General features: G+C 34.3%; 1 protein-coding gene across 1 annotated transcript in view; it reads right to left on the reverse strand.

Annotated features, from left to right (window-relative positions):
• The window catches only part of LOC106457004 (disintegrin and metalloproteinase domain-containing protein 10-like), a 38,863-nt gene extending 27,742 nt beyond the window's left edge, over positions 1-11,121 (reverse strand). Inside the window, exons 1-2 of the mRNA XM_022382820.1 lie at positions 11,004-11,121; positions 5,521-6,366 (exon numbers count right to left, since the gene is read on the reverse strand). Coding sequence (XP_022238528.1) covers positions 5,521-6,366; positions 11,004-11,109 — 952 coding nt within the window. The 5' untranslated portion in view covers positions 11,110-11,121. The remainder of the gene's footprint in view (positions 1-5,520; positions 6,367-11,003) is intronic.
• Positions 11,122-12,575: the final 1,454 nt, after the last annotated feature.

Here is a 12,575-nt window from a genome sequence, read left to right on the forward strand (position 1 = left end):
TTTTTATTATTCTTTATAAATAATAAAAAATGTGAAAGTTTATATCTGAGAGCTTCAGTTCCACTCACGATTATTTTATCATTCTTTATACATAAGAACAGAAAAAAACATGTGAAAGTTTATATATGAGAGCTTCAGTTCCACTCACGATCATTTTTATCATTCTTTATACATAATAAAAAATGTGAAAGTTTATATCTGAGAGCTTCAGTTCCACTCACGATTACTTTATCATTCTTTATACGTAAGAACAAGAAAAAAACATGTGAAAGTTTATAACTGAGAGCTTCAGCTCTACTTACGATTACTCTAAAATACATGTTTTCGTGTTTAATTCTCCAATGTGTATCTTCTTATAAGTCTAACAAAAACCTTGTACAAGAATACTATAACTTATAAGGCTTTTGGAAACTTGTAAGTTATATTAACTAAATGTTCCTTTAAGAGTAAACCAGTATATTTTTCTTATACAGTTTTGAAATTGATGATATGTGTAACTATTTTATATTATACAATGTTATCACTGAATATATATATACACACATATACCCGAATTTTATTAAGCGTTCTCTCCTCCAATGGCACAGCTGTTTGTCTGCGAACTTACAACGCTAGAATCCGGGTTTCGATACCCGTGGAGGGCAGAGCACAGATAGCCCATTGTATAGCTTTGTGCTTAATTACAAACAAACGTATTAAGCGTTCTTGCAACAGAAGATATAGTTACTGTTATTTTAATAGTTTTATAATTTATGACTATGTACTTTTTAAGTTTTATAGTTTTGTACCCGTATTTCTAATATATCGTTTTTCAAATGATGATGCATGTGAGCGTACTTCTCTCTTGAAGTTTTCGCAACTTATGATAAATATACGTACTTGTATTTGTGTCAGAATCTTGTTTTGGAGAATGAAGACAAACACACAAACACCGATATGCTATTCATTTCGTAATGAGGCATCGTTACTTTTTAATTCACCAATAAGAAATTTCAGATGTTTCAGCGATTTATCCAGCATTCAGTTGTAAATATATATTTAAAAAAAAACGAAACAGAATAACCTCGTTGTTTTTACAGTCCGTTAAGAAACTACGAACAAAAATACTTCGATTCATCAATATCTTTCGAATCTAGTACTCACAGCTTCTTTGACCTTTTTTCTAAAAGTCTATCTGAATGCTCCAAGCAAAATCTTCCACAGCAATTAATTTTCAAGAAGAAGAAAACAAATGTCTGGGAACTTTTGAACTTCTTCTAAAACGGTTGTATGTGGAAATGTACGATCGACTTTTTATTTTTTTCTGTTACATATTTCTGATAATGAACGATGGGCGCTTTTAAACTACTTTAATGAGGAGTGTTTCCCCAAATTTCGGCATCAATCGTAACACGAGCAGCCGATTTCGTATACCTGTCGCTAGCCTAAAAACACGACCACTTGTTATGAGTTGTTTTTTTTTAAATACTCCATTTTAGACGCCACTTTTTATACGCATCGTTACTTTGAACACGCAGCGCCCGTATAATTGTTTTTGTCTATATTTCATACGTAGCTTTCTTTAATATACACACGCCAAGTGTTTCAATACCATCTGCAAATTGAACAAAAATATGTTCTCTACAGTTTGGAAAAACGTAAATTAATAAATTCTTATAAAAGGTTTTTTTTTTTTGTAGCTGGTTTGAGATTAAATATTTATTCGTTTAATTATTGTCACTAATATAGCAAGCTAAAAAGTCACGTGCTCATCCCCCTTAGAAGTATTGATTTCTCAATTTGCTGAAAATTGACCATAGTTTATATTTGCACTTAATAATTGCCATTTTTAATTTCGTTTTCACAGAAAACGAATATTCTATCTCTGTTTAAATTAACTTGTCTTTTAGTCCTAATCACCAATCCCACATTTGTCCTAAATGCACTCGGTTTCGATTATTCAACCGTGCTAAAGTATAAATAATTAAAATCCGCTTCAAAGAAAGCCCGTGTATTACCTATTTTTAGCAGTCCTAGTATAGCATAAAATGAGTACGTTATTATATTCCTTCTACTGTTAATCTTTTCAACGTCCAATATTTGAAACAAATGTATTTGTAACTCGAGACCAGCGCCACCTGCGTGGATTGTCGGGTGTTACTGAACAAGTATGGAGCTGAAGTTATTTAAATATTAAGTCAAATTAATATTGTTGTTGTAATCAGTGGTTGATATAAACAGTGTTCCCACAACTACTGTGTTTATTGTGTCTCGGCCAACTTGATGAGCTTTGTATCGAGCGAAACGTGTTATATGCAATGGTGTGATTAAAATACTATTATACACTCTTCTGCTCCTTGAAAAATCCCTAAGAGACTGATTAACGAATATGATGTTAAAATAAATATAATAATCCTAATACTAATGTCTTATGACAAATTAATGTTAAAAACCTAAATAAAGAATTTAACGTAATTCGATTACCCAAGACTTTTCCGATCTTGATGATAATCAGCCTTTATGGTTATTCTGAATTACGTTAAACGCTACTTCAACTCTAACAACAAATAGTGTGTAAATAAGTACAATTTCAGTTACTACTTTAGGAAACATTAGACAAAAGTCCACAAATGACCAGCAGATTGATACTAGGGGAGCCACTCAAGACTTCTTGTCTACAGGAATTTATGGCTAAAGTGGTGTGTTGCAGTACTACAAGTACCACTCAACCATCAGGATCCTCCCCTTCACAATTGCCACGCAAGGCAACACGTGAGAGGGGGTTTGGATTCCAGAGAAGGTTAAGTGCACAGACAGAACATTCCCTGGGAGGTCCCATAATCACGTACAGGAGTCCACGTTCAAGGGTTTAATTAATGGAGATGAAAACTGTGTGTTTCAGTCTTTCATTCACAGTCGTAATTATTATTTTCTTCGATTTTTGGAGTTTTATTATTTACAAGAAAAAAACAGAAGAGCATTCAGTATCAACTGATTTATCAGTCATGGGGCCGAACAAGGGGACATGTTATACTCTCAAAACTGGGATGGTGTAGGAACACTAGATTTTGTGGGCATTGTACCCAAATACCACTAGATATAATGTCCACAACGTCGGCTAAGAATATCTGATACTGGCACTTTGTTGACCCTAGAATAAGGTACAAGCTATATAAGAAAAGTATTTTACTAACCTGTATCCTTTTCTTATCCAAAAGGGATTAGAGGGGCTTGATGGCTCCCCAAAGTTGGTTAAGAACCTATTGGTCGAAACATTACAACCAGAAGATAGTGAACTCCTCTTAACCTCGCAGGCTATTGGGGATCATGGCTATTATGGTTATTCGCCATACTATTTTGAATTCCTCGAGAGGAGTTATTGTCAAGAAGGAGCTACTTAACATCCCGGAACGGCAATGCATGGCCAGATGGTTAGGGCGCTTGACTCGCAATCTGAGGGTCGCGGGTTCAAATATCCATCCCACCAAACATGCTCGCCCTTTCAGCCGTGAGGGTGTTATAATGTGACGGTCAATCCCACTATTCGTTGGTAAAAGAGTAGTAAAAAAAAACTGAATTTTGTTTCTGCTTTTTAGACTTTACTCTATTGCTTCTAGTTATTTTTCTTACTAAACAAAAATAAAAAAAACATTTCTAAATAGTTTTGTTTCGCACATCCCAACCGGAGTTATTACCTTATCACTGATACTGAAATTTGTAATAGTAAATATCTAATAACCAATTATAACCAGCTATGAGCAAATATGTTTTGAAATGGTTTAGCTGCTGTAGCTTAACGTGCATTCGGGTTTTAGAACTAATAACTAATATTTCTCATTTTACGAAAATGAATATATCAGTATATGAAAATAACCTATATAATTTTATAAAAATACGTCTGTATAAAAGATTCAATACATTCAATTCAATTAACCTAAAAAAACGAAATTCTATAACTGGTCAGTTATTTTAAAATACTCATAACTGAGAAACTTCGAACTTTCTACCTGTACCCTTCATCAAGTTACTTATGCTTGAACTATACTGACTAGTCACTTTATTGTGATCCCCACACGTGTACTTATAAAACACTTAATTTATTTGCATATGCAAAACAAAACGATTCTGTGGTGAGTCACATAATTGTATAGATTATTTACATCGTGATTAATCTGTAAGACAGTGGTAAAGAGCAAGGATCTTCCAGACCCTTAAAGGGGTTTGATAGTAATCAATTGCCTTTCTAATACGAACGTCCTTAACAAAGAGTATTTCGTTGACCATTTATTCAAAAACATCTATCATCATTTGATGACGAGGAGCCCACTGTAAACTACTTGCATCTGAGTATGACATAATCTTATCGAAACGTCGTACATTTAAATAAAGTTATTTTTATTACCCAGTCAAGCCGTCTCCAAACTTTTATTATCAATCATCATTATATATCAACAGTAGAAATCAAACGAGAATATACATTGTATTATGAAAAGCTTTAGCAGATAACTGCTGGTAGCCAAGGGAATAGACAAAAGAGCAAGAACCACACCATGCTATATGTCCATCAAAAATCAGTCCAAAAAACCTTAATCTTAAATGCAAACAAGAAAACACAGCTTCAGTGGTACTTAGATGACAATCTGTGGATAAAAAATTACTGGAATCGTGTGGTGTGGTATGTTGAGTCCTGTTTCGCTCATTTCTCTGGTGAGAGTAAAGAAGAAAATCGCCATGGCCATGGTATTACGAAACTTCAGGCTGGGAGAGATAGCTTAATGCTGTGGGAAAATTTCTCGTGACAGGGGTTGATTTTTTGTTTCCTTTAGAAGAACAAATTACATGAGATAACAATGTTGCCAATAGTGTTAACCCCACAATGACATATTTTCATCCTGACGGAAAATATTTTTCCAAAACAATATTATATATATATATATATAATAACAGAGTGGTTAGTTAATGTTGAACAGAGATAATAAAGTTTGCATTTCATTCAATACAAATTTGTGAAAAGGCACTTTATCAAAAAGTTTTAATATTAGTTATATATAAACGATTAAGGTGCTCAGAAAACAAACAAAATAAAAGGGGGTAAAACATAAATAAATAAATATGATAACCCCAGCGCTTTCAGAAGGTAGAATTCCCTTTTTGAGGGGGTGAGACAGGAATTAGATGTGAATTTCTAATCTTTATTTATATTATTTCTTTATCTTTGTAATCAGTTTTAGACTCCTTGTTTGTTTTGAAATTTTATTTCTACTAAATAACTGAATTTTTACTCTATTTTAATTTATTTTCCTTTTTTACTCATTTCTTTGTCTTGAATACTTTCCGTTTCTTTTCTATCCATTATTTTTTCGTAACCAGAAATCACTATCATATCTATAAGCTTCCTTTCAAAAACTAACATAAGACAATTCTCTGTTGGACTACCACGAAGAAGAATGGTTCAGATTATCAGGTTTATTTTATTGTGACTTAACTACGTATAAAGCTGGTGCATTTTAAAGGTTCTAAAATGTTCTAAATTGACTTTACCTGTAGTTCTGAAAATTCCATTGACACGTTGAACATGCCTTGTCATAGCTTCGATACATGCTTCTTCACCGCCCATCTTTTGATAGAAAAGGTGATCAGCCTGAAGATAGAGCATGCACGTGGACTTTTTAAAATCAAGGGTCACTGGTTGACCAGGATCTGTTGCCGTTGTTTGGACCCGTTGACCCGACTGAAGTCCGTGGGGCTCAAACTGGGTCTGTAAAATCTTGTTTTTGTAGTGCAGTGCATCAACGTCTCTCCAGTAGATGGGGTTATCATCGACGACCTCTCGACGGAGACGAAGATATTTAGAGTTTACAGAAGCTGAATTATGTAAGGCCTTTTCTTGGTGTCTATCAGTATATGTGTCGATTTCAGCATGATCGCGAGAATGAGTAAGAGGGTTGTATTTTTTTAAATAAATATAAGTATGGTTTTTAGTAGAAAAACTATGTTTTGAGTATGTTTTTCTCCTTTTATTACGCGAAGAATGCAAGGAATAAATTTTGCCGCAGCAGTTTTTTTCTGGTTTAACTCTACTACGAACATTCGGTTGTAGTTTTTCCGAAGTCAACGAAAACAATGAAAAATGCTTTGGTGAAAAAGAATGTGCTGATAATAAAGAGGAACCTTTTAACGTATCATGAAGATGCTGAGAAAGACACGTATTTTGTACAGGAAAGTGGACGTCAGACAGTCTGTACATAATGGAATGAAAGGCCCTAGGTGATGTAAAGTAACGAGAGGCTGGTTCAACGTGATATTCGTCTCCACTTCGAGAATAGATTACACCGTCAAACATTCCATCCTGGGTGAGAACGCCTTCTGCCGGAGATTCTTTGTCATCTGTACCAGGGGAAAAAATGCTTTATTTAATATATATTAAGTATTATTTCTTTTAATAAGTATTTATAGTTTTACTTGTAAAATATAGCTTTTGAATGGATGCGCAATGTGCCATAGAATCTAAAACGATTAAAAGTTATGAAATAAATAGACTAAATCTCATGAAATAATGATGCGTTTTGTTTTCTACATCCCAACTGCAGTCATTACTTTATCATTGATACTGGAACTGTTAATAGCCGAGTAGAAGTTGGTCAACACCATTACCAGCCCATGAAAAGCAGATGTTAACTGCACTTTTTTTCAGCTCTAAACATTTTACATCATCAAGAAATACGAATCTTTGCCTTGCACCTTTAGATACATTTCGATGTCGAGTCAACCTTCGAGAGAGAGTGTGTTTGTTAATTTGATTTTTGCCTTACCCTCCGTATCTTTATTTTTTATTAAACTCCTAAAGAAAGACGAATCTTTGCCTTGCACCTTTAGATACATTTCGATGTCGAGTCAACCTTCGAGAGAGAGTGTGTGTGTTAATTTGATTTTTGTCTTACCCTCCGTATCTTTATTTTTTATTAAACTCCTACGTATTGTATTGACAATTCTTTAATATTGTGTTGAAAAATGGCTTAGAAGATGATTTAAAATGAGCAATCTCTAATGGTAGTGCGTTTTTCATAGAATTATTTGACAAAGAGAGTTGCGAACCCTGGAAACCGTAATATTGAGGGCTACATACGTTAAAATTCGGAGTTCGATCCCTATAGTTGTCACACAATCCAAATTATTCCATCTTAGACTCCTGAGGTTTCCATCAGTACCATACAAGTCTTGTGAAAGTGTCTTAGCTAAATATATAACTTTCTATGCCTTAGCAATCGTTACATCCAGCCTTTTAAAAGCATGTGTATTTAAACTCATATACATTTATATATGTATATATGTATGAGACTGATTTAAAATCAAAACTATCCATTAAATAAGATGTGTGAACAAAGAAGTTAACGTAATGAAACTTGAAAAAAATAACGTTAAGGTGAAAGAAAGTTGTACATAAATGTTAGTGAATTAAAGATAAAATATGTGTCAAGCTAAAAGCCAGTGAAAGAGGTCAATAAGGAAGAAGAGTGAACCCTTAAATGGTACATAAAAATACGGAACAAGAGATGTGATAAAAAACTGCCATTGAGAAAATGAAAATACTGAGTAAGGAAAGGAGAGGAGATGTATGGATTTTTTTAGAAACGTTGTTGAGAGCTCTACAAAATATCCGTAAGATAACAGAGAATGTTTTTGTGAAGACTGCGATAGGATAGTAAGATAATATTAGATGTGTGAAACATCAAAAATATATATATATATATATATAAAGACAAAATGTGTGTTTGTTTGTACCTAACTCCTCCGAGCCTATTGGGCCAATCTCAACCAAAATTCGTATGTAGGCACTATGAACTATGGGTAATGTCCTAAGGGGGTCAAAATTAAACTTAACTCTATTTCTATTTTGTAAAGCCTGTTGGTTAATTACTCCCAGCCTATTGAGTCAGTCTCAAACAATTTTGGCAAGTTGACGCTTTAGACAATGTTGGATATTCCAAAGGGATTCAAGGTCAAAGTATAAAAGTTATCTCAAACAACCATACTTTTCTCGTGGTCAATGATATGTAGGGTGTTCAAGGGTGGGATCACCTCAGAATCTTTATTTATTGGTAGATAGAAAGCAAACTACAAATGTTGTTTATGATTTTATAAAATGTTATAATTTCAGAATTTTGAGATGAATTTTATGTTCAAGTTATTACTTTAAAATATATAGTTGCTGTTGAACTTACATTGTTTCAATTAAGTTTAAACCTTCCCCATCAGTTGACAGGTGTTTCAGCTTGTATATATATATATATATATTATCTTATTATCTTACCTTTCCAAAAGTTTATTTAGGGTTCACAACCATATATTTTATCATACCAACAGTTTATCGTTGTTCTAACATCTGTTCCCGCAAAAAAAGCATTTTGCAATATAAGAGTGACGGTCAACTACCACTATTAATCAGGAAAAGCCCACCATGGCCAGGTGGCTAGGGCGTTTGACTCGCAATCTGAGAGTCGTGATTTCGAATCCCCGTCCCAACAAACATGCTTTCAGCCGTGGTGTCGTTATAATGTGACGGTCAATTCCACTATTCGTTGGTAAAAGAGTAGAGCAAGAGTTGGCAGTGGGTGGTGATAACTAGCTGCCTTCCCTCTAGTCTTACACTGCTAAGTTAGGGACGACTAGTGCAGATAGCTCTCGTGTAGCTTTGCGCGAAATTCATAACAAACAAACAAACAAACAATTAATCAGGCGGAAAACATAGTCCAAGCGTTGGCGGTGGTTATTGTTCAGTAAATGCTTTTCTTCTGATTTACCCCCTAGTGGCACAGCGGAATGTCTGCGGACTTACAACGCTAGAAACCGGGTTTCCATACCCGTGGTGGGCAGAGCACAGATAGCCCATTGTGTAGCTTTGTGCTTAACTTCAAACCAACAAACCTTCTGATCTATCAATTCAAAATTAGAAACGGCCATGCGCAGATAGCCCATTGTGTAACTTGGAGCGAAAGTTTTTTTAAAATAAGCACACCTATTATTTCTTTTTTTAATTCACTCGTTTTTCTATTGTATTAGCAGTTTATGCTTGTTCACACAATTGTTTCTTACACATCTTTTTCTCAGGATTCACGTTTTGCTCTTTATTTCTCTTACCGATAGCTTTTGTTTATTTGTTGTTAAGCACAAATCTGCACAATTAGCTATCCGTGCTCTGCCCACCGCTGGTATCGAAATCCAATTTTTAATGTTATAAGTCTGTAGACTCGTCGCTGAACCACCAGGGGACTGATAGCTTTTCAAAGTTGAACAATTTTATTATATACATATATATATAGTCTTGGCCAAAATCTTTGCATACTGTTCTATATTGATGTTATTGTCTCCATGCATGGAGTAGTTATTGAGTAAATGCTCGAGTAGTAATAGGGAAGGTAGCATATGACCGGACAAACATGTACGAGTTGTTATTCTGGTCTGTATAAGTTCTTTTGAACATTTGTTCGTCAAAACGTGCATACACACCTGTTTTGTATAAAAGAGCGTGCTTTTGGTATAATATTTTTCGAAACAGATCAATGGTTTGTTCAGACAGTTTCTATGTACTTGGTGTAGAGTCATGCCTCGTCACGTGCCACAAGTTATAGGGCATCAAATTGTTTAACTGTCCAAAAATGATATGAATCAAACGGACATTGCCAGAACAGTAGGGTATCCCCAGTGTACTGTATCCAGAATCCTCAAACGTCATCGGAGTACAGGAAACGTTGTTCCACGAAAGTCTACTGGTAGACACCGGAAAACTACTGCTCGAGATGACCGTGTTTTGATCAGGTTAACAGATGTTATATTTTGTCATTATATATGTTTTGGTAATGTTTCGTTGTGATAGGTGAAATGATGAATTACACATCTTTCTAAAGGTATTTTATAAAATTGTTTGCTTTTTTAATAAATAGTTCACGATGTCCATAGAACCTGTCTCATTATACAAATTACACATGTATAATATAACATGCATTTCTCAGTGGGACAGTGCTAAGTGTATTTGTATTCCATCTTAATAATAATGATTTTATTTGCTTCAAAATACTCAGACATTTTGGCCAAGATTATATATACATATGTTACTCATAGTGGCACTGCATTAATATTTTTCTTTTTATACGAAAGATTTCTAAGTTTCATAAACTTAATATACAAATATATATATGTTACTCATAGTGGCACTGCATTAATATTTTTCTTTTTATACGAAAGATTTCTAAGTTTCATAAACTTAATATACATATATATACATATATATCAGAAAGATGATTTAATTTCCATTTGTCGTTGATGCTTAAAGATCGAGTTATTAATTTAGTCTTTGAGATAGAAATATTGAATTACATTAATGATTTTGAGTGTCTTAAGCTGAGTGAATATATTAGTAAATGTATGTCAGAGCGTCTGAAGATATAACAGTCGCTGCTTATTTATTTATTATAATTATCTCATTATAAAACAGTGTCTGGTAAAAGCTTGTGAACTTTACCACTCCGTACTTGTTTTATTCTTCAATAAAGGAAGTAAATAACATTTGATGAATATATATATATATATATATATATATATACTCAGTTGTTCTCAAAGCACAGAAACTCACCTGTCACTTTAATTTGCTCAAGTGAAAGCCCCTGGTGGAGATTAATGAATGTTATCACGCGCGTACTTCTTGGTTCCGATATTTACATAAGTTTACGAAGTTAATGAATACATATCATATCTTTCTGAAATAAGCCTCTAACAGTATTTATAGTATATTTTGCTTATCTTAAGTTTAATGTTATCACAACAGTTTGTCGTTTTACTTATATAGGCTAAAATGACCACGTATTTATAATGGTAACTACTTGCTGATTTTATTAGCATTTTCACTGTTGGGAAATGCAAATTTATAAACAAAAAGAAAACTTATCTTATACAGACACGACGTGAGTACCGTCAAAACTGTCTTCGTTGAGTTTCTAGAAAACCGCTAGAACTTCAGCAATACATACCTTCCAAGTGACCTATAAGAACCCTGCTTGTATCAAAAGGAATCACCCCTCGAGTAGACGACTCAATTAGGACGTCCTGGGTAAAGATGGATACGTCTCTCTTCATGCGAAGTTTGAAGACCCTAAATAGAAAATAAGAATAGTTACTTCATCACATCACATCACCTTGACCCTGATGTTGTGAGGGCTCGAGAAATTCACCTACAGACTTTATATGTATTTCTATCGCGGTCGACGCGCAGGCTTATTGTTAGCAATAATATATTCGTTTGTTTTAAATTATTTTATACTTTATTGATATTCCAGATTAAAGATCACCTTTCAGAATTTTTAGAACAAATTTAATTTTGAACTGGCTGTGCGTGACCTAGTTGTTAGCGTGCCCGGACTGTGAATTCGACGATTTCTGTTTCGTAAACTGTGGCCCCACAAAACGCATTTACTAGTAGTGTCCCAATATTCGATCAGGCAACAGTTAGCGCACCCGGCATGGCCAGGTGGTTAGGGCGCTCGACTCACAATCTGCGGGTCGCGGGTTCGAATCCCCGTCCCACCAAACATGCTCGCCCTTTCAACCGTGGGGGCATTATAATGTGACGGTCAATCGTTGGTAAAAGAGTAGCCCAAGAGTTGGCGGTGGGTGGTGATGACTAGCTGCCTTCCCTCTTGTCTTACACTGCTAAATTAGGGACGACTAGCGCAAATAGCCCTCATGTAGCTTTGCGCGAAATTGATAACAAACCAAATCAAGAGTTAGCAATGGAGTTTTTGAAGAGCTTCTCTCTTTCAAGTCCATCAATTCAAACTGTGGATGGTTATGGGCAGATAGCCCTTGTGTAGCTTTGCGAGAAATTATGAAACAAACAAACGAAATCTTAGCATTTCCGAGATGGTTGAATTTCTTCTTCCTGATGACTGCGTAAGTTGACTCACGCTTTCGTAATGAGAGGAAACATCGTCTCTGAAGCTTGGAGGAAGGAAACAGAGTAATGATCTGGGTACAACAAAATCTAGGAATTCTCTATAACGATAATCTTGAATGTCTGTCATGAAAACGCATCTAACTAAAAAGTGGTATTGAAACATTCTTGAGCACCGAATAATTAATTATAATGACAAAAGTGGTTTTAAACTTTAATATGAGATATAGATTGCAACCAGACAGTTAAGGCAGTAAAGTACTTTCTTTGTCGCTCTGATTAAATTTTCCTTTGGATAACAGAAAAAAACAAGGGTTGGAATAAACTCGAGTTCTTGTTTTTTTCTTTAAAATATACAACGAAAATGGTCGTACTGTTAGGTAAATAGAGCCAATCTTGTTACGACGGATATTTTTAGGAAAGTTGATTGCCGTTCTACAATTTCTATTTGCATAGGATAATACTTTTATTTTAAAATGTCGAGAGCTGTTTGGTTTGTGTGTTACCTAGAGGTGTATTAGTTATTAGAGGTGTATTAATTATTAGAGATGTATTAGTGATTACAGGTGTATTAATTATTAGAGATGTATTAGTGATTACAGGTGTATTAATTATTAGAGATGTATTAGTGATTACAGGTGTATTAATTGTT

Source organism: Limulus polyphemus, unplaced genomic scaffold (assembly GCF_000517525.1).
Source record: "Limulus polyphemus unplaced genomic scaffold, Limulus_polyphemus-2.1.2 Scaffold280, whole genome shotgun sequence".
NCBI classification, from domain to species: Eukaryota; Metazoa; Arthropoda; class Merostomata; order Xiphosura; family Limulidae; genus Limulus; species Limulus polyphemus.